The sequence below is a fragment of the Equus przewalskii genome, chromosome 5 (assembly GCF_037783145.1).
Source record: "Equus przewalskii isolate Varuska chromosome 5, EquPr2, whole genome shotgun sequence".
Taxonomy (NCBI): Eukaryota; Metazoa; Chordata; class Mammalia; order Perissodactyla; family Equidae; genus Equus; species Equus przewalskii.
This window is the reverse complement of record NC_091835.1, coordinates 33,132,193-33,158,855: the sequence shown is the minus strand read 5'-3', so window position 1 is coordinate 33,158,855 and position 26,663 is coordinate 33,132,193. Positions and strand designations below refer to the sequence as shown.

At 46.9% G+C, this 26,663-nt stretch overlaps 1 protein-coding gene and 1 long non-coding RNA gene across 2 annotated transcripts in view; one reads left to right on the top strand and one right to left on the bottom strand.

Annotated features, from left to right (window-relative positions):
• The window catches only part of CCND2 (cyclin D2), a 29,569-nt gene extending 27,594 nt beyond the window's left edge, over positions 1-1,975 (bottom strand). The window contains exon 1 of the mRNA XM_070620538.1: positions 1,385-1,975. Within this exon, the coding sequence (XP_070476639.1) occupies positions 1,385-1,579 (195 nt within the window). The 5' untranslated portion in view covers positions 1,580-1,975. The remainder of the gene's footprint in view (positions 1-1,384) is intronic.
• LOC139083500 (uncharacterized) lies at positions 130-25,709 on the top strand. Its single transcript, XR_011540274.1, has 2 exons — positions 130-589; positions 24,911-25,709. It is a non-coding gene; the product is annotated as an uncharacterized lncRNA (long non-coding RNA).
• Positions 25,710-26,663: the final 954 nt, after the last annotated feature.

The following is a 26,663-nucleotide window of genomic DNA, read 5'->3' as shown; positions in this document are numbered from 1 at the left end:
CGGGGGTCCCCTTCTTGGTCCCATCCGGATCCCCAGACCCTGCTCTATCATTCCCGACAATTGGAAAAAATCTCCCGAGGGGTCCCTGCGGCCCAGGCGCCGCTATTGGGGGGGTGGGTGGGGAGAGGTGGGGAAGAGAGGGGGAGGGCGCAGAGGAGGAAGGGCGCCGCAGCCTCGGCGGCTGGAGTCTGAGCATGGGGAGACGGTTTCAAAAAATAATTAAAAATCGAGGAAATACCCTAGAAAAGCCCTTTTGGCGTGAAAACCCCAAAGAGGATGCAGGCTTCCCGAAACGGAGGTTTCGGGTGCCGGCAAGGTCTGTATCTGGACCCCTGGGGCTTCGGATCCCGAGGGGGAACTTGGAGGGGTGAGCGCCGCGGCGGGAGTGTCCGGCGGCGGCCCACAAGGGCAGAAACTGGGGGACGTGGTGACGAGCTGGGGGAAGACGAGGATCGGGGGGCCGCCGGAGAGAGGCCGGGGGACGCTGACCTCTCCTTTAGGGGTGCCCCGATATCCCCCCTACACACACCTCCTCCCCCCTTCCTACCCCACCCAAATCGCCGCACCGAGGAAACTGGAAAGCCAAACCGTAAGTAACCTTTGTGAGGTGGGGGTGGGGGGAGAGGGCACTATTAGAAGTGCGGTGGCCAGGATAATGGGGTGCGAGGGCGAGAGGGCGACGTTTTCCAGTCTTTCCAACCGGAGTTTGCAAAGCAACATGGCGAAACCACGGCAGGTCCAGAGCTGTGCATACGTGGGCACACGGCTTGCTCGGCAAAGATTTGGAGCAAGGGTAAAGAAGTGGTTCTTTTGGGTTCCCCTAAAACACACGTTTCTTCAATATGACTTCCGGGGCTCCTGAATTCCCCATTTCTCTCCTCCTCCCTCCTCCCTCCCCCTCCCCCCTTAAGTGCCAACGCGGAGTCGCGACCACATGCGGGGACCTGAGGCTAGGACGAATCTGCTCTGGCCTTTTGGGGGGCTTGCTTTTTTACTCTTGGGTCCCGATTTCACGCTTCTAGTCCCTTCTTCACTGCACCGAAAGCAGCCGCGGCTTCGCAAAAGACAGGTCGGGATGGGGGTGGGAAGAAGAGGCAGCCACATGCAGGCACACGCGCGCGGGATGCTCCCCCACCCCCGCCCCAGGACAGCCTTGTTTCTCCCAGATTTTCCTCCTCCCTCCTCGCCCCCTCCCCCAGTTAATCTTGCATCCTGCAAGGATCAGAAATGAAGCCACGCGTCTCGCCAAAGGGCGCGGGATAACCTCGCGCAGAGGAGCGGGGCGGCGGGCGCGGAGGCTGCCCTCTTCCAGTTTTAGGGTCCCTGCGTGGGAGGGGGCGAGAATCCGGGTGGGGACAGACAGAGCGTCTGTCTGCGGACCTACCTCCAGCATCCAGGTGGCCACCATCCTGCGCATATAGGGCTGGATGTCCTTCTGCACGCATTTGAAGTAGGAGCACTGGGGAAGGTAGCGCTCCTCGATGGTGAGCAAATTCTGCAAAACGCGGTCGTCGTAGAGCAGGTTGGCGTCCGGCACAGCCCTGCGGACCGGGTCCACCTCGCAGCACAGCAGCTCCATGGCCAGCCCGGTGCCCACTCGTTCCCCTGCTTTCTCCGGACTGGAAAAGTTTTGTTTTATTTTTTTGGAGGGGGAGGGGAGAGTGTTCCCCTTACCTCCTTCCTTTGGCTAAATAGGGAGTTTTCGGGGAAGAGTTAAGAGCAGAGAGAGAAGCAGGAGGAGAAGAGAGGAAAGGGATGGGCAGTGGGAGAGAGCGCCTCGGGGGCTGCTAACTCTGCCTGCCCTCCCCTTCAAACTGGTCTCGCTCTCCCCAGCTCGCTCTTCTCTGCTCTGCGAGGCAGTGACGCAAACTGGCTGGGCAGTTAGCTCTCCTCCCTCTCGCCTCGCTCCCCTCTCTGGTTCCTCCTCCCCTTCCCTCCCCTCTCGTCCCTCCCCTCCTCCTTTCAATCTCTCCCTCCCTCCCTCCTTTCCCCTCTTGTTATTAAGGAGAACAGCAGCTGGCCCGACCTAACTTCAAACGCGGTCCCCCGCCTCCCCCCACCCGTCTCCTCAGCTCTCCGAGGCCCTCTCCCTCTATCCAGCCCCGCATGCCAGGGGCCCCGGCTAGGGGAACCCACCAAAAAAACACCGATTCTTACTTATTCCTTCTAATTTCTCACATTCTGTAGGTGTATCAGGCCAAATTACGACCCTCCAACTTCGGCTTCTTCAAACCTGGTCCTAACACTCCTGCCCATGTATTTAAGATCCAGGAATGACGGGTAGATTACTTGAAGACGGGGTGGGCTCAGACGATTTAGAAATAGACTCCTTGAGTGAAAAATAAGGAGGGTGATTTTTAGAAATTAGCTACTTCGCATCCCCAGAGAGAAAGGTTACGTCCCTGAAATTCATATGTTCCTCATCCTTTCGAAGTTTTTTCAAAAGCCCGATTTAAGGGACCAGAACAGCGTCCCCCCCTGTTCGCCCCCCCCACCCCCCGCAGATGTATGTGGAGAGGAAGAAGAGGAAGGGGTGGGTGTTAGGAGGGAGGCGGCGGCTTCTCCGACGTGATAGAATGTGACCCTGGAGCAGAAGCCATCCTGTTCTTGGGGGCGCTACGGGCGCCATTGGGAGACGCGGCCAGGCTGCTGCAGGCAGGGGGCAGGGCTCCCAGCGGTTCCTCCGCGGCCAGAGGCCACGCAGGAAAAACCCGCTTCCTCGCCCCTGCATCTGCTGACAAGCCGCCCGAGGTGTCAGCACGGAGCGTGGCCACACTGATACAGCTTTCTAGGAAATAGTCCGGGAGGGGGAGGGGGGAGGGGAGGGGAGGGGAGGGGGGCGAGGGAGGGATTAGGTTTGGCTCCCCCTGTCTCCCCCTGCGCATGCAACACCACCCCTTCCTTTCCTCGGAGGCCCAAGGCTTCCACCCTTGGTCCTTCGCCTGCATCCTCGCCGACCCCTCTGGGTTCACGCCTCACTCGCCAGCCCAGACTTTCTCCCTTGGAGCGGGATTGCGGTGGAGACGCTGCCTGCGCAGGCGGCTCTGACATGGCTCAAATGCATCCTCGGGTCAAGGCTGCTCTTACAGGGGATATGGTGGCGTTTCCTCACCTCCTTCCTCCCGCCACCCCCTACCCTGCCTTCCAGTGTTATTTCCCTTTGGGAGGTAGGCGAGTGAGCCCAGCGCCCCCAGCGTGTTGGCCGAGCTGGCACGTGCAGCGAGCATGGTGTGGGTCGGGGCTCTCTGGACACACCGAGGGCGACCGAAGGAGGGTGGCCTCCTTCACCGAGAAAGGGGGCCCGAACCGGGGCGTGCAGAGCAAGGGGCGGGGGGGGTGGGGGGGGGGCTGGGTGAGCTGTGCACGCCGTTCCCTGAAAGGAGGGGGGAGGTGGAATAGAGAAGGCGGAGAGTGAATAAACCAGAGGCGCTAGCGATTAACTCTGGCCCCGGGGCCAGCCCCTTTAAACGAGGGTGGGGCGGAAGGGGTGGGTGGGTGGGGGGGAAAGGGGGGGGATATCGCTTTAAAAGGGTGAGTAAGAGTTTGGGGCGCCGTCTCCCCTCCCTCTATTTGCATAGCCAATAGCTCTGGGGCTCCTGCTACTGCGCGCTGATTGTTACCGGGCAGATTACTTTTTTTTTTTTTTTTTTTTTTTTTTTTTTTTTTTAGTAGGACGCCTTCCCCGCTACATCAAAAGGAAGCCAAGGGAGGGCGGAGGGAGCGCGGGCACTGGGGCGGGCGAGGGCTGGGGAGAGGCCCGGGCGCCTCCGACCTTATCAATAGCCGCAGGAATTAGTATCCAATCTACAGTAGGTAAAGAAAGGGGAGGGAAGGGGGCGGGCGAGGAAAATGTCTAATTGCTGTGGAAGCCATTAGCTTTCGGGAAGGAAAAAAGCTCACTGAAAAACCCAAGTTGCAAACTCAAAATGAAACAGTCCTGCGCAGCGGATGACACTCGGCCGTGCACAGTGTTCCTCGGAATAGAGTCGGTCCATAACAATCGCCTATTGGTTTTAGTCAACTTGGACTTCCCGACTTAAGCTTTTTGAGTCACTCTGGATAAATACATTAACTTACATTTTAAGACCCCATAAAGGAATTACTGAAACTTCACGTCAGGTACCTTGGAGCGGATCAAAGAAAGCTGCTCGGGAGGGGGGGCAGTAAGGGTGAGAGGTATTTTAGAGTATAAATCTAACCCGACAGGCAAGGACAGAAGCCGGCGAGGGCTTCCAGCCTCTTGACATCACTTGATAACTAGCCGAGCGCAGTCTTTTCTCCACCTCGCTGCGGGGAAAGCATCCGAGCCCTGGGTCTCCTCAAGGCGGGTGGGGGAGAGGCGGGTGGTCGTCCTCGGGGTCTCGCCCACCCTGGGGAGAAAGCCTGGGTGGCGAGTCCTCAAGTGTCCTCAAGCCCAGGGCCCTCTCGCCCCTTCCTTCCCCCCCTACCCTGACCCTCGTCCGGCTTTCTAGAGAAATTCCGGCGAGGAGCGGGGAGGGGGGAGAGGCAGCTGCGAAGGGGAGGGGCGCCGAGGGTCGCGGGCGGATGCCCCCTCTCCCCGCGGCCCGCTGCATTCTCCGAGACCCGCGAGTTCGGACGCTTCCCGCGTGGCAGGCTCGCCTCTTCAAGTTCCCCATGCACTTCCCCTTCCTATTACGGGCTGTTCCGAACCTTAACCTCGCCTCGAATCCGTCTCCCGGGAGAGCTTCGGTCTCCGGCCCCTGGGGTGGGGCGTGGCAGGGTGCGGAGGTTGGCAGGAAAGTCTCCCGGACGCTTGGACTGGAAACTGAGTTTTCCCTTTTGGTCGCCACTCGGACCGTGTGTTAAAACTTTAATTTTGCTGTTCAGAAGCACTCCGCCTAGCACGCGGGAAAAGGCACGTTGCTTTCTGGGCAAACGTGCGCATTTTCTTTGAGTGTAGACTTAGGTTTAGAGAAGCCCAAGTGCCGAGGCTCTGGCTTGGAAGTCAAAACTGGTCACTGTGGCGGGGAAAAAAAAAAAGAAGTTGGTTCTTCTATATCCCTTTTTCATCCCTCAAAGAAAAAAATATATATATTGTGTCCTTTGTAGCATCAGTGATAAACTTGAGAGAACGCAAGTTTTCCGGGACTTTCATTCCCTCCTTGCCGGCTCCCCACCCCCTGCTCCTCGCGTTTTGCAGTTTCGGTTGGAAAGTGTACAAAACCCTGTAGGTGTAGGTGCAGCCCGGTGTTGGGTGTTCATAGGCACATTTCTGCAGGAACCTGCAACGCTAGGCACACGGACTCCCAAGCTCACCTGGCGGACGCCGGCCAGCCAGGTGATCCCGCCGACGGCTCAAAGCTTCAGAGCCGCGCGAGTTCGGGCCCCGCCGCCTCCGCGTCCGGGCGCTCAGGCCGGGTGGGGGCAGGGCTGTGAGTTCAGGCTCAGGAATGGGGGCCGTCGCCCTCCGCCCAATTCTCCCAGAGACTAGAGCTGTGTTTGTGTTTTTCCACTGAGGGATGGATGGTCAGACAATCAAAGCCGAAAACCCGACGGTTACTTAAAAGTAGATGGGAAGTGTCCCAATGCCGGCTCCGGGCTCAGGGAGTACCGGGAAGGACCTAGAAGAGGTATAGAAAGGAATTGGGAGGCCATAGGAAGGGAATAAAAGCAAATTAGAAAAACGTGCGAAAGGAAAAGAGGGACAGGTCGGCCACTGGACAACAGAGGGGAGGGTGGGTGGGGACGAGGCGCCGGGAGGCTCCAGGACGCCGGGGCACTGCGATTCCAGGTGTGGCTGCGCTTGCGGGACCCTCGCACCCCCGCCTGTGCGTCCCCGGGCGCTCGGGACCCTGCGGGGCAGAGTCGCCGGCCTGCGCATTCACACTGCCCTCCCGGCGCTGGGCTTGGAGCGGGGCTGTGTGCCGGAGGCAGCAGACGCGATAGGCGTGGGTTCGGAAGGCGCGCGTCTGCCGTCTCTTCACCCACCTAGCATCTTACTCCCCTCTCTTGGAAATAAAATAAAAAATAAAAGACCCGCTTCCCCCCTCTTCCTGTCTGATTCAGCTGCAGGGCACGCCTCACACGGCCGAAAATAGCTCTGGAAATGCATTCGCTTTATGAAAGTGAATTTTCCAATAAGATTTGGGGCGGGGGGCGTCTGGCTCGCGGCGTTGGCGGGGCCCTGCCTCCCGGAGGAAAAGGAACAGGCCGACTCGGTCCTTCGCCCTCCCCAAGGCGCCCCCGGGAGGGGGCCGCTGGGCGGCGGAATCGCGCCTCCGCTGGGGGAGCCACCACGCGGCTTTTTCGCGGAATTTTGACGTCACCCACACGTGGGGGAAGGGGCTGGGAGAGCGAGAGGAAGCGGCGGGGGAGGGGGCCGGGCGGCGGCGGCGGCGCGCCGTGTCCGGACCTCGCGGTGGGCGCTCGGCGCGGGCGGTCGCGCGGCCCGCCGACTCGCGGGCTGCGAGAGGCTGAGCTCGTCTGCCCGGGAGCCCGAGCGGCGACCCTCCTCCCGGGCCCTCCCCGCCCCGCCCCGCCATCTTCCACCCCCGAGGAGTTTGTTTTTTAACTTTGAAATCGGGAGCAGCACTGGGCTCCCGAAAAAGCTTATTTCTTGGATGGTGGTCCCGTTCTGCTCGCTAGCGACGTCAGGCTGAGTATCGCGATTGCCGGTCGCGACGGCCCGCCGCGTAGCGGTGTCCCCTTCCTCCAGGGAGGGAGGCTGGAACGTGTTTATCTGTTCCTCGGGTAGTGAGTTCTGCATTGATTTTTACACCAGAAGTTTTTCACGCGCGACTTATTCCTCCCTGCCCCACGCCCCATTCACTATTTAAATACCAGCTGGGTCGATGGATGCTGTGATAATTACATGTAAGATCTATCTCCCGAAGATGGAGATGAGCAATATTGGACGAATTTTACTCTATTAGGAGCAAATCTCTCTAGAAACGTGCTTGTCAATAGTTCCACAAATAGATGGGCAGAAGTGCAGGGGGACTCCCCTCCCAGCCGCTGGACGCCCAGGGGGAACCCGCCCTCGTGGAGAACCTTCTGGTCTGCAAGGGCTTGAGCTGCGACTGCGGGGTCAGCCCACGTGCCCTGATTGCCCCTACATTTGGGCAGAGTCTTTTAATCTTTCCATCTGGGGGGTGATAGCTGAAGTGTGTCCTTTTCTAAACCCACGGTGACAATGCAGAGTTTGTGCTGAAATTTACAGGAAGCTTCAGTGGAAGTGTTTGGGAGAAAAACAGTAAATGTGAACCGGCTTCTACCTCAATGAGGTGAAGAGGCTGTTGCAGGAATCAGATGCAGAAAGCTAGGGGCTTCTTTGAAAATATGGATTTGAGGGGGAATTACTTGTTTCAGATGTTAAGGAGAAGCTTTCTGTTTGAATCAGGAAGTGTGGAAATGTTTCTTTTTTTAAGATGACAGAATTTGGTTATGAGCAGTACTTTCTTCCTTCGTTTTAACACGTTCCCTCTATTTTCAGCTTATTATTTATTTCTTTTTCGTTTAATAGTTGCTGATTTGACCCAGGAGACTTTGTTTTGTTTCTTCTGAAAAGAAAAAAAAGAGTTAAAATTAATAAAAATGTCCATACTTGCTGTTGAAGCTCAGCCTGAGTGAATTGTATTTAAGAGTGCTTGGTTTTTGGTGTCTGATTTGATGGACGCTTGGTTTGTGTGTGCAAAGGTGGAAAAATAGAATAAGTTATTGGAAAAAAAAAGGAAGGAACCAAAGGAAGTGTTTAAAAAACCAAAAAGACAAATGTCCTTTACAGTTTGCTCCTGCTGAATTTCAGACATTTAAGTTGTGGAAGGTCAAGTTAAGCACTTTGTAGATCCAAATTTTTAGTAAAATGTCAAGACTACCCCCACCAGAATATTTTTTTGAGCACTAGTCATTTTTATTTGTTTTATGAGCACTTCAATTTTGTCCAAGTTCAGACACTCATTCTCCTTTAAAAAGTCCACTTTCCCAGTGTGATTGAACATTCTTTCGATTTCATACGTTTATTCAGCTCTGTATCAGTTGCAACCAAATTGAAGCAATATAAAATATTTCTAATAAATATTCCTTATTTCGTATTTTATTTTTCAACCTTTAAACACAAGAATTGATAGCATCTGTTAGTACAATTTGTAACATAATTCTACAATATGTTCAATTCATCTTCTCCGAACTTTTAAAAACTAATTAATAAAAACCAGAGAAATAGTTTTCTTGTTAAGACTTTTTTTTTCCTAGTGGCAAATTTCAGGAGGCAAATTGAAAATTTTTCTAAAATTACTTTCTTGGTGGTCTTTTGTTGGCATTTAAGAGGAATGAGTTTTGAAATGTGAAACAGGTTGTTTTTTAAAGGTTTATAATCTTCAAAGTGTGCACCTCTGGAGAGAGATGTTCTGTCTATTTTAGGATTGACCTGAAAGCAGGCAATCTGTGTAAGTATGCTGGACAATCGCAGCTAGGTTGCATTTAGACTATTAGGAGGAATGCATTTCCTCTTTGCTCAGCCCTAAGTAAGGGCATCTGCTCTTACATGAACTTGAAACAAAGTTTGCGCCTATTCATTATGTAAACAACTTAGAAAAGCACAAATCCAGAGCAGAGGGGTTTATGTGGAAGGTGAAATTAGAGCAGAAAAATCCTAATTTATTTCTGTGGTTAGCCATCTCAAATCACACTTTCCTTGTGGTCCCATCAGCTATAAGACAAATAATTCCTTCTTTGTGTTGTATAGAGGTGAGCTCCTTCAGCCCTATTTAATGATGATGATGATAATCATTCCTCTGTCTCCTTCTTCTTTCAATGAATGTGTGTGTGAACCTTTATTTTTCTTTAAAAACTGTTATCAAATTGTAAAGAAATATGGTTACTACAGTTAGATTTTTGTCCTGGGAAATAACACCAAAAGCACTCAATTTTGTGCTTTTGAAAACAAAAAAAATCACCAAAATTTAGTATACCTGTTGCTTAGGAGAAGAAAAAAACACACAGGATTAAAAAGGAACCAGAAAATTCCTTTGCCTGACTTCCAAATCCTTTCCTTCATCGTGCCCACATATGTTTCCGTTTTTTGAGAGCAGTCAGTCAGTCCATCCAGCAAATGGAAACCCCCGTCCAAAAGTCTGTCCTGGTGGCAGGGAAGATATTCTGAAGCAAATGGTTTGGGTTAGTTTATAAAAGGTTTCAGATGAAAGGTCTTACATCTGGCATCCCATGGCCACCAATTATTTCAGGATCATGAAACATTATTTTAAAAAAGTATTTTGAGAGAGGGGAGTCTAGATTCTGGATTAGATCTGTGCAGGCCGTTTTGTGCGTGGGTCTTCCGGAAATCGTTCAAACTCAGGACAGGTAGTTGTGTCAGGTAGCAGCACACGAGATCTCTATTGTGTCATTCCAATAAACTGGTGAATAGCAAGTTTTTCTGCCCCTTACTTCGGAATATTTTTCTTCTATTGTTTCTCTTTTTAAATAGAATGGTATATCTAATTAAAAATTTCCCTAACAGAATAGTGGATAAGGCTCACATTTACTTGCCTTTGTACAAGAAAAATTCATATACTCTTTGTAGTGTAATTACCAGCCATTTTGTGTCATCTAGCCAATGATTTAAGAAAGTCGGTAATGAAACTCCAGTAAAATTTGCCACACTTGGGATGAAAACCATACTTACCTAAAGAAATCAAGGTCTGACCTAGGCTGCCTGCATGTGTCGTTCAGTGGAAATCTTTCCGATTTAGGAAAGCCTTGTTCTCTACCGTAGATTAGATACAGTCCTGCTTGGAAACAGAGAAATGGACTGTAGAAACTTGTGACATTTTGGCCAATCATAGAATACGCCTCCTGTGTCTGGGAGTCTGTGATGGAAATTCTATATAGTATTCATCAAGGTTATTCATGCTGAGCGATCACATGTGTTAAACTGATAACATCACAGGTCTGTGCACAGATACATCAGAGCGTGTGGGGGGCACGCTTCAGATTTGTAAGGTAGAATTTAAGTGGTTTTAATGGAGGAGTCAAATATGCTGAGATTTCTGTGCTTTGGAGAATGCCTTTGGCTTTTGCGATTTATTCATTCGTTTATTTGACAAAAACTGAGTTCTTGCCATGTGCCCAAGAGTGGGCTAGGCATTGGGGGTGTAGTGAACGTATGGTTAGACGCTCAGTGAATGTTTTGGAAGGCAGGCAGGAAGGAAAAAGAGTGGAATAGCACAGTGCCTGTCCCCGAGAAGCACATTGTCTAGTGATTAAACATGGGAAAGTATTAACATCCCATACGTGAAGGCTTTTAAAAAATAATAAAACTTTAGAACAAAAGGCATAGAACGAGATGCCATGTTTTACCCATCTCCCATGACCTAAACCAGGGACGTGGAAATTGATCTTCTCTTTAAAATTCAGTCTAGTCAAGTAATTATTACTTGAATGGCGTAGTGTGTTTTATTATGTTCTTAATTTGTTTGTAATCCATTGGAACTAGTTGGTTGGCTGCCTGGGTCACGTGTTTAGGGTTTGGTTAGTCCTTTTCAAGTAGCCATAGCTAGAGCTGCTTTTTTGGTCCGTCAGTCTGAGAACATTCCTTTCTTTGAGTAGCTGTATTTCCTGGAGCATCTGTTTCTCGTCTGAGTGAACCCTCCCTCAATCTGACAGGGTATTGATTAGTCTTTCCCTCCTTTGGTTAGCAAGCTGATGTTAGAGGAATTCATTTACTTGTCCTGAGTCATCCAGAGCAGAATGTAGACCCCTGATTATTAGCTTGGGAGTCTCCTAAAATTGATGCAGCAAAGATTGTCCTTGTCATTAGCATCACGTTGGTGAAATGGCTGTAGGCTAGAAGTCAGAGCACTGGCATTCTGGTTCCTACTCTGCCACCGGTCAGCCCTATGATCTGGGGATAGCTTAAATGTTTCCATTTCTGATGGTCCTCAGCTCCAAAATTAGCAAGCTGTAGTAAAGGCTCTTTAAGTTCCCATGGCTGTATCATCACATCATCATCATCAAAAGAGGCATCAAATCTTATAGCATCTTTTATATATTTTATGTTTTATGTAACAATTCTTAAATTGTGGATTTAGATGTGTTCTCGCTCTCTAGGTATCTGGGACGTATTAGCTCATAGTGGATTGGAACCTTTTAAACTCAGTTCCCTAGATAGGTGGGCACTTGATGCATGTTTTCAGCTGAGGGAGAATGCTGTTTTCCTTACCCTAAGTCAACAGAATAGGATGTCAGTCTTCGAAAATACGTGGAATGTAAAAATAGATGGAATATAGCACTGTTTCAGGGTGCTTACGGAAATCCCAGCACATAGATTAAACTAACCTAATGCTTATTCCTGCAACTCGAGCACAGCCCTCAGTAGAGCACATGTGGAATACGGTTTGAATGGGCCCTCACTTGCAGTTCCTTCAGTGACAGCTCGAGCCTCGTGGGCCTCTCTAAACGAGGCTCCTTCTGAGCCATGTGGAATTCATGGCGTATCAGGTGGCTCTTTAGGTGAAGAGAATAAAGCAAATTTCCCAGAGTTGAAGTCTTTAGATGAGACAGCCCTCTTGCTTTCTGGCATATTCTAATAACTAGAAATAAGCAAGTAGAGCTCTCTGCTGTTTCCCACATTTTCTCCCTCGTGTTTTATTGCTTTGAACATGTGAGAAACTTCATTTATTGGGGTTCTTTGTATTCTAGTAAAACCCACTTAGATGTAATTATTTGCTTTACAAAATTATGTTTGTAGACACATTTCCTCTTAAAGTGTGGCCACTGAGAAAGAGAAACTTGTAGTAATTAGTAAACAATTACATTTGGAATAGTTTCTGGGCAGCGTTCTAAATACTTTTTAAAATATGTGGCATACAGTGTCAAGGAGAGAGCGCTGGACTAGGGTGGAGAGGGGTGGGTTCTAGTCCCCACTGTGCCACAAGCTGTACAGCTGGAGGCAGGACTTGTCTGGTATTACAACATTTTAGGGTAGTAAGGGAACTCCGTGCGTCTCCCAGTCCATACCCCCGTCAATCATGGAGGAACCCCTTCAGAGCATCCCTGACAGATAAAGATAATACCTTACCTCAGACATTTCTACTGAGGAGGAACTCATGTCCTCTAAGGCATCCCCATTGTCTATTCTAAGTTTATACATTGCTTTCTTACGTTGAACAATATGCTTCATCAGCATCTAAACTTAGCAACAATGGTGAGTGTCTGCTTACTATTGGTGGGCCTTGAGCTAGGGCCTTTGCTCTATAGGATCTGCCTGGGAACCATGTGCCATTTGGATCCTGAAGAACAGATAGGCTAAATGACTTACCGAAGGTCACACAGCTAGTTAGGGGCCCAAAACTTCCTGCTTCCTGGCGATTTCTGCCCACAAATGCTATCTCTGACCACTGAAACAAGGTAGAATTAACCATCTCCCTCATTTATGCTGACAGTTGGTCAGATATTTGAAGATGCCGTCCCTCCATCCATTCTCCCCCAGGCTAGACTACCCTTTCTCTTCAGCTATTCAGTTGGATGGTAGCCTCTCGCTAGCAGGCTAGCCTCCTCTAGATCCTGACTGGTTCACAGATATCCATCTTAAAGTATAATGTCTTTCTTGATGTGTGTCTAATGAGAAAGAGCAACTTGGAGCAACTCCAGAAACCTACAGACCATCAAGATGGTTACAGCAAAACATACTAGGCCATGGACCACCATTTGCCTCCCCTCCCTCCACTTTCCTGGTACCATTGAGAATATACTCAGTGAGTACCACTGAGAGTATACTAGTCTAGACAGGAAAGAGAAAATACTTGTCCCATCTCTGGAGGCTGGTTTTATTAATGAAACCCAAAACTGCAGTCCATTTTCTCCTCTATAAATTGAGTGAATTAAACTATGGATAATTTTGCCTTGTCTATATTCTGTGGCCCCAGGGAACAAAACTAAGATCTCTAGTAAAATGTTAGAAGGAAGCAGATTTCTGCTCATATAATGAGCTTGCTCTGTGATCTGTCCCAACAAGGCAAGGGTTACCTTGAGTGATCAAATAAAAGACCTATAGTAACTTATTAGGGATGATACAAAGGAATTGGTGAGTCATTTATTTGCTCTGAGCCTAGATTTCCTCATCTATAAGATGGGAATAATAATATCCACCTAGCAGAGTGGTTGTAAGGAGTAAACATGGTGTGCTTAGCACTGTGCCCTGACATAAAATAAGTACTGAGATAAAACCAAGTGGGGTTTATTATTATTGTTAAACTCTGTTGTGATTGTGTTCTCTCAGAATCAGTTCAGTGCTAGGAGTCCATGGAATTGTTACTGTATTTCATACACTCTATGAAAGTAGGGACATTTCTGTACCACATCTCAGCTCTGGGGTATCCCTACATACTGTTTACCACTACCATGGGTCAGTTACTCAGTGGCTGCTGCCAACATGGTTTTATCGCAAACTAGTCCATTCTAAACTCCGGAGTACCTGGTCCTCAGAGGGACATGTCCTAGGAGGTAATATTCCAACCTGAGTAGAAGGGACAGGGGAAACCCAATCTACACAATCACAGAAGTGGAAAGAACCTTCCATATTGAATCCATTGTTTACCAAAGTGAGATGGTGGTCCATGGAGGGGCATTTTGTGTTTTACTGGTTTGAGGTTTATTTTAATGAGTATTAGAAAAACATGCAACATATCAAACCCATAATTTCACAAATGTTATAATGGTATTTAAGTTTTAAAAAGAATCAATTTTTTAAAAATTAAGTTGAAGAAGGGGTATATAGATATTGTTTTTAAAAATCAGGGAGGTTGTACGCAAATAGTCAAAATTTGGGAAACAAACTCCAATACTTCCTTAGAAAACTAAGGGACAGCAGCACACTTACACCCACAATCACACAGCCTGTCAGTGGCAGTGCTGGGACTAAAGTAGCTTTCCTCACTTCCGAAACTAAAGTTAAGACTTTGCACAGATTCCTATCATCTAAACAATAGCATTACAATTTCCCCTTTCTTTTTGTTTCTTCTGTCAGTATTTTATTGTGTTCTGCACAGCGTTCTTTTCACTGACTGGCCTTAGATGCTTCTTGTTATGTATTTCTGTTTTAATGATTTTCCCCACTTTGAACTTTTGGACTGAGTCCTTTGCTTTTTCCAGGCCACCACTGCCTATGATTTTTGCCTCTCCAAGTAGGTTTTCCTTTTATCCTGTCACCTTTCCAAACTTCTCTGCCTTTTTAAAGGCAGAGAAATGTCACTATTTGATTTATCTGGCAGTTCTCTGGAAAAACTCCATTTTAAGGGCTTTCTCTCTGTGAACAGCCCTATCACCACATGTTTGTCCAAAACAATCAGCAACAATTGTTTAACATTTCTACTACCTGAGTTTGCTGTACCCATTGGGGCAAACAAGAGGCCAGCTGAAAAAATTAAAAGGAAACACTGGGAAATGTGCCATCCATAGAGGCTTTGAAAAGCACTGACATATCCTTGGGAATCTGGAAGGCCACATGCATGTACATGGCTTTACATGTACCCAGGAAAGACCTGAGAAAGCCCTAATTACTCACCACGAGCTGACCCTGAGACTCTGTGCAAACAGAAAGTGATAGTTAAGGCAGAGTTTTAAACTGCCTGCCAGATTGCTGAAGGCATGGCCCCCCCCACACACAGAGAGTCCCTTGACAAAGGCTAGGAGACATATTGGTTCAAGACATTTAAGGAAATCTCTGTCTAATCATTAGCTGACCATAAAGCAAACTAAACAGAGACTTCAGTGGTTGCACATGACCAAGAATACAGACTTTATAGAATTAGTCTAGGAGAGTCATTAAGTAAACAAACAGCAACAGCAACAAGAACAGAAACAATAAACCTGGCAGCAAGTGTGTGTGGCTGATCTGATTGGGGGAGTTGCAACTTTCTATTATCTGAAACATCTAGTTTTCAATAAAAAATCTTAAGACACACAAATAAACAGGAAAGTATGGCCTGTACACAGGGAAAAATGCAATCAATAGAAACCAACCCTGAGGCAGCCCATATATTGCATTTACAAGACAAAGACTTTAAATCAATTACTTAAAATATAAATATGTTTGAAACACTAAAGGGAACCATCCTAAAGAATTAAAGCATAAGAAATAGAGAATATCAATAAGAGACAAGTTCCTAAAAAGGACCAAGTATAAATTCTGGGGTTGAAAACTACAATAACTAAAATGAAAAATTCACTAGGGGGCCTCAGCAGGAGATTTGAACTAGCAGAAGAAAGAATCAGCTAGCTGGAAGATAGGTCAATTGAGATTATACAGTCTGAGGAACAGAAAGAAAAAAGGATGAAGAAAAATGAACAGTCTCAGAGACCTGTGAGACCCCATCAAACATACCAACATACACATAATGGGAGTCCCAGACAGACAGGAGAGAAAAAACGAGGCAGAAAGAATATTTGAAGAAATAATGGCTGAAAACTTCCCCGTTATTTTAAAACATTAATCTTTCTTTTTAAACATTAATCTGCACATCCAACAGGCTCAACAAACTCTAAGTAGAATAAACAAGGATAGTCACACCTGCACCCATCATAGTCAAACTTTCAAAAGACAGAGAAAATCTTGAAAACAGCAAGAAAAAAGCAACCCATCACATACGAGAGAGCCTCAATAAGTTTAACAGCTGACTTCTCCTCAGAAGCCATGGAGGCCAGAAGGCAGTGGGATGACATGTTCCAAGTGCTAAAAGCAAAAGACTGTCAACGAAGAATTCTCTATCTGGCAAAATTACCCTTCGAAAGTGAAGGAGCAATTGAGACGTTTTCAGATGAACAAAATCTGAGAGAGTTTGTTGCTGGCAGACCTTCTGTACAAGAAATGCTAAAGGAGGTTCTTGTGGGTCAAATGAAAGGACAGTAGACAGTAACAAATCCACACAAATAAAAGCACTGGTAAGTGTAACTACATAGGTAAATATGAGATACAATACAGATGTAGTTTTTTTCTTTTTTGGTAACAGTTTTCTTCTCTTATCTAATTTAAAAGCCAATTGCATAAACTGTTAATAGGCTTATAAGGTATAAAGATGTAATTTGTATGACAATAATAGCACAAAGGGGTGAAAGGAACAGTGCTGTATTAGAGTGAAACTTTTACATACTATTGAAATTAAGTTGGTATTAATCCAAACTTCATTGTTTTAAATTAAGATGTTAATTGTAATCCCTGGGACACCCACTAAGAAAATAATTTGGGGAGAAAAAAGGAAACAACAAGAGAATTTAAATGGAACACTAGGTAAAACTATTTAACACAAAAGGAGACATTAAAAAAATAGAAGAAAATAGAAGAACAAAAAACACATAATACATATAAAAAACAAATAGCAAAATGCAGACATAAATCCTACCTTATCAGTAATTACATTAAATGTAAAACGGACTAAACACTTCAATCAAAAGGAAGTGATTGGCAGAATAGATAAAGAAAATATGATCCAGCTATGTGCTCCCTACGAGGACCAATTTGAGATTCAAAGACACAAATAAGTTTAAAGTCAAAAGATGGAAAAATAGATATCATGCAGTACTAACCAAAGGGAGCTGAAGCGGCTATACTAACACCAGACAAAAATTGTTGCTAGAGGCAAAAAGAATAATTTCTCATGATAAAAGGGTCAATTCACCAAGAAGATATAACAATTATAAACATATATGCACCTGATAAAAGAGCCTCTTTTGAAATGAAAGCCCCAAATGAAAAATATTTGTTTTGTATTGAACAGAAGCCTGCCTCTGTTGCTTGTATTCCGTGGTCTTATTTCTGCCCTCCAGAGCGTCATGCAAAGAAAGTCTGACTCCTGTGTGACTAGAGAGTTGTTCAAATGTTGGAAGCCGATGCTCATGTCTCTTCTGACTTTCAATCTTTTAATGTGACCTTTGTCTTATAAAATTTTTCCTAGAATTCAGTTATGTTCTCTCGTAAAGAAAGCAACTTCAGTGTTCAGAGTGGAACCAACTTTCATAGAATTTCACAATTGGAAGGAAACTGAGATTATTTTTTCCAAATCTCCAATTTTATAAATAAGCAAGCTGGGGCCCAAGCTGGTTAGATCATTGAGCTGGTTAATGGCAGACCAACATCCCAACTCCTTGTCTGGTGCTTATTCCAACACTTTCCTTCTATGATAGTTTCCCCCACTTTGGGTGCTGGAGAAGGTCACTGGCTTTGGGTGAGAGAGAGACTAAATAACTCTTCCCCCTTCTTTCAATTGTATCTAGCATCCTTCATCTCAAATTTACCATGGAAGATAAAAGCTAAGAGTAATGGAAGGAACTACACTGGGCATTGAAAGACATAGAGTCTCATCTTTTTTGGTCACTAACCAACTTCTGAGACCTTGGATAAGTCACTTCAAAAAATAATGATAACTACCATCTGTTGAGCACCTGCTGTTTACCAGGCACCGTGCTAGGCACTTCACCCTCAAGCCTCTCTATGTAAGTGTTCAAATGGGTCTCTTTTCTCATCTATAAAACAAACAGGTTGGACTATGTGTTGTCCATGGTCCCATCCACTTCCAGACTTGGGTGACTGCACGGAGCTATCTTTATCAGGATATTGTTACAGTCCCTGAGGCTTCATCTTCTTCCCCCTCTTTCCTGTTTCCCAGCTGGCAGTGGTAAGGCCGCTGGAGAATAATGGCTCTAGACTTGTCACTAGATGAATCCTCTTCTCTACCCGCCCAAAGGGCTTTCCCTTCTCCGTAGGATTTAGCTTGACTCTCACTGGCCCATTTTGGGTTCCCAGGATTATATTCTCTGCCCTCCTCTCCCTTTAGATTCTCCCCATGGGCCTTTGATTCGCTCTGATGGCTTCTTATTTCACCTACGGTTTCTGAGAAGTCAAGTTGGAAGCGGTCGCTCAGCTTGTACATAAGCGGCAGACTTGGCAGCCGTATGATCCCATTGCCTTTGTTATTTCTGCTATAACATGACTCCTGCTTCTGAAACTTCGCTTGATCTAAATTTCCCACCCTTGCTTGAGACGTGGCCAAAGCCCTGCCTTTTCTATCATCACCTCAGCCTGGCCAAGTGCTCTTCGCTCTCAATCTACCCAGCAAGTGCTGTCTGCACTACACATCAGGCACCGCCTTGGGACTTATGCCTTGGGGTTTAGTGATCATACTACTATGAATCCTGGCTCTATTACTTATTAGCTGTGCAACCTTGGGAAAATTACTTAACCTTTCTGGGCCTCAGTTTCCTCAACTACAAACTAGAGATGCTAGTACCTCACAAGGTTTTTGTGAGGATAAATAGGTAAAGGCAAATAGCATAGTGCCTGACACATGAAGGAGTGCTCGATAAATTGACTCGTCACAAGATGTAGGGGTGAGCCTTGGCTAGCCCAAGCTGATCAACATAATCCCATCCATCTTGCTAGAGAGACTGGGTTAGAGATGGGTACATGAACTTGACTAGCCCAGAGTGACTTTTGGGACCACAGTTGGATGATGTGGCCTCAGATGTGAGACCTGGCATTGCTAGAACCGTTTCTTTTACTAGCAGGAAGCCAGCCTGAGAGCAAAGCTGACACTTGTAGTAAGGCAGAGCTGAGAAATCAATGAGAATTAGAACTAGAGGCCTGATCAAGTATCTCCTGAAGTGCCTCCGACCTCTAGAATTTTCCATTGCTTGAGCCAATTTAAAAATTTAGTATTTAAACTCACGTGCTAGGTTTTATTTTTAATCATTTGCAACTGGAAATATCCTGACTGACACTCTATATTATTATTATTACCTTCCCATGTATGCGCAACCCTCTGTCATTAGACTGGAATGTCCTTTGGAACATAGCTAACTCACTAAGCTCTATGCTGCCATGCCACCTAGTACAGTTTTGTCACATAGCAGGTTTTCATTCACCTACACTTCATGCCACCATACTCATTTCCCCCTGGGATTATGGCCTTTGAGCGTCTTTAAGGCGGAAAGAGAAGGTGGCTAGAGTCCCAGGGAGAGGGGTCCCCTCTTGCTTCTTCAGCTTCTTACTGAGGCATAATGACGGGAAAGTAAAATACTTCCTGGATTAGCTAAGCTTTACTGAGCACTAGGCATTGTACACACAGAACCATCCTTTTCCTCTTGGTTACCTATGGCTACTGCTATTGTGCCCTGTGTTACAGATAAGAAACTGATGCTTAGAGAGGTTACTCAACTTGTGTAGGTCACACAGCTTCTACATATCATAACTTAGAATCCTGAACTCAAATTACCGTATCCCTGTCTTTAAGTTCTCATTCCACTTAAAGAAAATGAAGCTAGGAGTCTTAGCCAGTGCATTACGGGTGTGGCTTATACATGAAAGATGATATAGAAGTCTAATCATCAGACCCATGCTGAAAAATAGGCTTTGGACTGGCATCAAGAGATTGGTAAGTAAATGTACATTAACTTCAAAGAAAATGTTTAAGATATGCATGATTCATTTTGTATGATTTCTCACTTTCCCGACATTTTCAGATAACCCACTACCTTCCCAATCACATCAGAGAGATCCTGACTTTTTGGTTCTCTTTTTTGAACGTAAGAGTTGAAAACCTACATGTGATCATGCAAACATAGCGCTCTGCAACTTGATTTTTTTCAGTTAACAATAACCTCTGTGCCAATACACAGAGACACACTTCATTCATTGTAAGTGCAGAATGCGTCTCCACAGTAAGACTGTATCATGATTTAACCAGTTTCTACAGTTAATGGGCGTTTGAGTGCCCTTCTTCACCAATTTTTGGCTTTTATTAACAATGTTCCCTCAAGCATTGTTGGTACTTTTCTTCTTTGTGCACTTGGGTGTCCATAGGAGGGGGAGAATTGTGGGCTCTTGATTCTCTAAATTAAAAGATCCAAGATAGAAAATGAATATCTTGAGGTCCCTATCTTCAACGACCTTACAGTCTATAGGGAAGCAGACACATACACACATAGCTTTTAAGAGAGAGGGAGATAGGGGTTACCTCAATGTTCTGGGAGTACAGGAAGACAGAGACTAAGGGGCTCAAGTGAGTGGATGACTGAGAAGGCTGCATGGAGGAGGTGGCATTTGAGCCTGGGCTTGGAGGATGGAAAGGTTCTGATGCTTGGTCTCCTCATCTTCCTGTCATTGCTTGGCAGTGAGCCTGTTGTTTGGCTGGACTCTTCGTTAACCGTTTGATTGGACGAACAGCAACAGAGATGAAAGGGAAGGATGCTCTGGACAAAGGAGACAAAGGCCAGGAACAGAAGTGGGAAAGTGCACAGTGTGCTCAGAGGGCCAAGAACTGGCTGGTGGAGCTGTAGCATATGGAGCCCCAGTCACCTTGGGGTAGCGTGGGAATGAAGAGATATCAGGGGCGTGGTCTAAAAAGCACCCGGGAGGGATTAGGTTTGCCTGGAAAAGAATTTTTCTTTGATGAAGGTTGGGTAGAGAGTTTAAGGAGGGAGCAGACAGCTCTCTGATTGGGATGATCTGAGCCAGCTGGACGGATCCACGCTCTTTATAGGTGACCTGACAGCCCCCAGCTTTACCGAATTTGTTACTCTGGCAGTCTTTATGCTTCACTTTTGGGGGTTGTTTCTGCTTTGATTTCAAGGAAAATCACCATGTGGAAGAAAAACTACAAAGTTTTAGCGGGGGAAAAAAAACCTTTTAGCTGCCACTATGTCTACATCCATAAAAATCCTCTACATGCCCCATGAATTTGAACATGCGGTTTATCTCATTTGTTCCATAAAACATCAGATGCGACTTTAATGGCCTAACCCCAAAAAGATAACTTGACAGCCCTCAAACATTCAGCAGCATTCCAAATAACCTTTTACTGGAGCTGGCCTTCTACGGGGCCATGTGGATGTCAGACGCACACAACTTGAGTCACGCTGACATAGCTGGGATGCCTGGATTGCAATGGAATCTCGGGGGTACCAATCACAGGCCAGAGAGAAGCCATTGGCTGCAAGAAACAATGCCAGAGTGTTCACGTCTCTGCAGAAGGAGGGGTGTTGATGGCGATGGGAATGACAATTGCAGGCAGAGGAGGACGATGACCCCAAAACAGGATGGGCACTTGTCAGTGATGCTGGGCCACTGGGCAGAAGCATTCCAGGGGCTCGGGCTGTGGCCACATCCTTCTTCTCCTGAGTCCCAACCAGAAAAGTTAAGAAAGTATACATTTTCCCTGAAACTGCTTCCTGAACGGAATGCCCTGCTGTCTTCTGGGGTTTGAGAAATCCAGAGTTTTTAATAATGGCCAAAATGTATTAAGCGTTTATGTCCACCAGACACCGTGCAAGGCATCTTACAGAGAATTCATTTCATCCTCATGACTCCATGGTGAGGTAATTTTCACAATTCCCATTTTATGAAGGAGGAAACTGAGGCTAGGAAGAATGAAGAAATTTACCTGAATCCCACAGCCAGGAACTGGCAGAGTCAAGACTTGAACCAGAGTCTTTCAAAAGTCAAGGCCTGGGCTCCTGACCACAGCACTCAAAGCCACGTGGCTGGTCCATGTGATCTGTGCCACCCACAGCAGCCCCCGCCCCGGAGGCTGGAACTCTTGAGTGTTGAGCAAGTGGAGAAAATTCTAAAAGGGATTCTTTTTACTCTCCTGGTTTCCTGGGGTCAGGTAAGCATGTTTAAGCATCCTGTTCAGTCAGCACTGGTTTACTTCAGTGATTGTGCTGTTCAAGACCCAAGGCTAGGCACAGTGAGGGGATGCGAGGAAGACCCAGACGCCGCGATGCTCTGGAAGGGGGCTGCAGACTGCAGGCAACGTGCGGGCACCCGTCTTTGGGAGGCTGAGTTGAGGTAGTATTCCTGTGTCGCTAATGAGTTTGCTCATTACTTTTCTAGCTAGGATCTGTCTTTCTTTCTTCCAAGCTTCTTTACCTTTTTCTTTTTCTTTTTTTTTCTTTTTTAACAGTGTAAACCTTTTTCTGACTTACTCTATGCCAAGTTAGGTGCTAAATCATTAACACAAAACCATTAGCATGCAGCATCTCAGTTGGTCCTCCCACAGTAGAATGAAGTTGGTACTGTTAGTGTCCCTGTTTTAGGAAGATCAAGAAACTGAAGCCCAAGGAGGTTAAGTGATGTGTTCAAAGTCTGCCTAATTCAGTGCCTTGCCCTCTTCACCATGATAACAACATGTGCTAACAGTGCCCTCACTCTGTACTTCTTTTATGGCAACCCATTCGGTCCTCACAACACCTATGATAGGAACTACTATTGTTTCTGTTTAATAGATGGGGAAACTGAGGCACAGAAAAGTTATGCAGTCACGCGCTGCATAACGATGTTTTGGTCAACAATGGAGTGTATACACTACGGTGGTCCCATACGATTGGCCCCACAGAGCCTAGGTGTGTAGCAGGCTAGACCATCTAGGTTTGTGTCAGTGCACTCTGTGATGTTCGCACACAATGAAACCGCCTGGCCATGCATTTCTCAGAACGTATCCCCATCGTTAAGTGACGCACGACTGCAAATTTGGCCAAGCTCACCCAGCTGATAAGTGGCACAGCTGGGATTATGTTTGACTGCTTATATTTTGTAATAAAATAGGAAGACATTCCTCACTTTTTGTTTTGTTTTGTCTTCCACTTGAATCCTCCTGTGATGACCCAGAGTGGGATGCCAGGGTACTGAGAACAGAGTCTCTGAGCTGACCTGGGGAGGGTGCCAGTGACAGCCACGTCCCTGCCGCTCTGGAGGTGGAGGGCAGTAGAGAGAGCAATGAGATGGCAGCCGCAAGCCTGGGGCCCTGCCAGGGAAGGCCTCAAAGCCCACCTGTGGGTCGGCACCCCTGTGCTGGGCAGTGCACAAAGACGAGCCGTGGCTTTTAGGAGACCAACTGAACACGGTCCTTGGGAGAGGAGAAAACCCAGGGGCAGGGCGGGCACGACCTCAGCCTTCGGGCCTGAGAAGGGCTGTTCTGTGGAATAGGGGATGTAGGGAGCAGCTGTCCCAAGAACGGGGCAAGAAAACACAGGTTCCTGTTTGGGGAGCAGCAGGGGCATTTCAGGGAGAAAGCGGGATCCATACCCCACACTGTACAATGTCCAACCCTGAAAGAGGAGGCTGCGGAGTCTGGACCCAGAGGAGGGGTCTCTAGAGAGAGGAGAGGGGCCTCCCTTAAGGTGACCTCTTCCTGACCTCTGCCCCCTAACCTTCTGAAGCCCTATCCATCCTTGAAGCTGTGGCTCCAATGCCACCTCCTCCATGCAGCCCTCCCTGAGCAAGCATCCCACACACACCCTTAGAACTCACAGTTCCATTCAGGGGACGGAAAGCCTAGGTACTCTGAGGTCCTGGGCAGCCCGCATTCGCTCAGGGCAGGGCTCCCCAGTGGGCTGAGGCTCAGACGAGTTATTTGGGTGATCGAAGCCTCAGACACTCTGGAAGTCAGCCCAGTCAGTCACAGGCACTCTCTCCCCAGTCACCCCCTTCTGCTGTTCATTTGGCCTTGGGTGTGGGATGTCCTGTCACCTCTCTGGTCCAGTGTCTCCTGGTGTTAGCAGCTCCTTGCATGAACACGTGTCTCAGATGGTCAGACAGCACTCACTGAGCACTTACCGTGTGCCAAGCACTGCTGTGACTGCTTCCCAGAGCTTATCTCATCTAACCCTCCCAACAGCCCTATGAGGTGATGTCATTATTGTCACCATATTACAGAGAAGGAAACAGAGGCTGAGGTCCTCAGCAGCTAAGGAGCAAGCTAGGACTTGAACACAATGTGGAAACAAATCTGGGATTTGTCACTGACTTGTCCTCGATGGAAAGAAGTCAGGGAGCTTCTCCCTCCTTTCCAGCTCCTGTAGCTCCCAGCAAGTCCTATACATAAGAATTGTTCAATAAGTGTCAGGGTATTGACTGTTCAAAGACATTTCTAATCTGCTTTTTCAATAATCAGTGAGTTAGGCTGCTTTGGAGAGGACAAGATAGTGTTGAATCCTTGCTAGGGAAAGTCAGCTAGCTCTTGGAGGAAGTGAGAGGTTTGCCGGCAGTGTCCTAGAAAACTTTATTCCAAGTCTTTAGGCTAACTGTGAGATAATAAAAACATATATATTTGGCCTTCTTCCCCAATTCCTGACACAGAGCTCCTAAGTCCCTTGGAATTTCCTGGGTGATAGGAATAACAGGAATGTCTTCTGTTCTGATAAGGCCGCTCTTGGTGGGCCCCCAGATCGCTTCAGGACGGGGACTGGTCACCAAAAAGAGCAAGGCATGATTAGAGAGTTTGAACTCTGAGCCCCATCCCCCAACCTATGGGGAGGGGAGAGAGGCTGGAGAATGAGTTAATCACCAATGGCCAATGATCTGATCAGTCATGCCTAGGAGGGTGCACTCCAACTGCGTGGGGACAGAAGGTCCTGTGCTCAGATCCTTCCAGATCTCACCCTATGGACCTCTTCGTCTGGCTGTTTATTTGCATCCTTCATAATAAATTGGTAATAGTAAGTAAATGTTCCTGAGTTCTATGAGCCGTTCTAGCAAAGTCTTGCACCTGAGGAGGTTGTGGTGGGAACCCTCGAAGTTATAGCTGGTCAGTCAGGAGTGCAGGAGGCAACGTGGCCCTTGTGACTGGCATCTGAAATGGAGGCAGTCTTATGCCCTTACGCAGTCTATGCCCTTAACCTGTGGGGTCTGTGCCAACTCCAGGTAGTTAGTGTCAGAATTAAATTGAATCGTAGGGCACCAGTTGGTGTCCGGAGAGTCGGAGAATTGGTTGGTGTGGGGACAAAGCTGACACATTTGGTGTCAGAAGTTTTGTGAGTAAAAACACTTCGTAGTAGCAAAGAGAAACGTGAGAAGAAGTTGGGAAGGAGGGGTGCAGGGGGACAGCCCATTTCAATTAATTAAGTGACTCAGCCAATCAAAAATGCTTTATTAACTGCTCTTTCTTCTGTCCTCCGCTTGCAGGAGATTGTACTATAAAGCTCATACAAGGACTGATGCTGAAAATGCACCTTCCAGAAGATGCCAAGGAATCACTGTATACTCAACTTGATCTCTGCCGCCTCTGTCTACATCTCCAGTCCTGGACACTGAAACCGGTGCTCAGGGGTAACCTCGTCAGAAGAATCCCTAACCACGGGCACCAGGAAAGTCGAGTCTGTTTCTCTGTGCTTGCTAAGATAGGGAAGCAGACTCCAGCGTTTAGAGATTTTTTTCTTGGAACAAGAATTGAAACAGGGGCCGGCCGGGTGGCATGGTGGTTAAGTTGACATGCTCCACTTTGGAGGCCTGGGGTTCCCCAGTTCGTATCCTGGGTGCAGACCCAGCAGCGCTCATGGAGCCATGCTGAGGTGGCGTCCCGTTTAGAAGAACTGGAAGAGCCTACAACTGGGATGTACAGCTATGTCCTGGGGGGCTTTGGGGAGAAACAAACAAAGTTTGGCAACAGATGTTAGCTTAGGGCCTATCTTCCTGACCAAAAAAAAAGCATAAAAAAATAATGTTAAAAAAAAAAAGAACTGAAATGTAAAGGATTTTTTTCAAGTTAACATTCAGTTCATACAAATGGAATTTGGAAGAACTTCTCCAAACGTTGCCTGTTTTGGTCAATTGACCTTTTACTGTAACAAGCTAATCGGAAGCCACAAATAAATTGGGGAAGAAGGTATTCATTTCACCAAAAGATTTGTTGCTTAGCTGGATACTCTCATGGTGCTTCTTTAAATTAGGAGCATTTCTAGTACCTATTAAATAGTTTCATTGACTTCAGAGTGAGATTTATATATTTCATTCAGAAAATAGTCAAAGTGTACTTGATTTTGAAATTCTTAAAGAATTTAAGAATTAAATTAAAGCTGAAAGGGGCATTTGCGCCCCCCCTCCTCACTTTAGAGATGAGGAAGCAGTAGCCTGGAGAAATTAAGTGTCTCGGTCACATCACAAGGCCCCGTGGCAGGCTACTCGATTTCCAGCTTTCTCCCATTACTGTGCATCTTCCTTGCATCCAAAATGTCTGACTCTCTACCTGGTCCTCAGCTGTTGTCACAGATGCTTAATCACTCACCCCTCTTTTGGATTTCTTCCCTTTTATTATGGAAAATTTTCAAACATAAAGGTAAAGAATATAATAGAAATAACTCCCATGTGCCCCTCACTCAGCTTCTACAATTATTCACATATGACCAATCCCCTTTTATCTGTACCTATCCCCAGTTCCCGTTCCTGCACAGATGATTTCAAAGCAAATGCAAACATCATGGAATTTCATCTGTAAATACTCGGGTGTCACAGTGTGTGCGCCCTCTCGCACATGTGTAAAACCCACACTACAGCTATCACGGCTAACAAAATTAACAATTAGTTCCTGAATAGCAAATTTCCCCGATTGTCTGTCTGTCTGTCTTTCTGTCTGTCTTTCTCTCTCTTTTGCAATTGTTTTGTTAGAGTCAGGATCCAGACAAAGCTGGAGATCAGGTCTCAGGTCTCAGGTTATCTGATCATTCGAAGTTCTGGCGCTAGAAGGTTTGCTGAGCAAGGGGAAATACGTTGCAAGACAAGGCTCCTCAGAATCGTCGTGGATCGCGTTTGTGTACATGCCTTGACCCTTCCTGAGCTTCTCTGACCCATGGCATTCGGGTCAGATCTGGCAAACAGGTATCAGCTGCCTCGCACAGAGCAAACTGAGGCCTGGAGGTGTTGTGGGATCCAATCGCTGGTC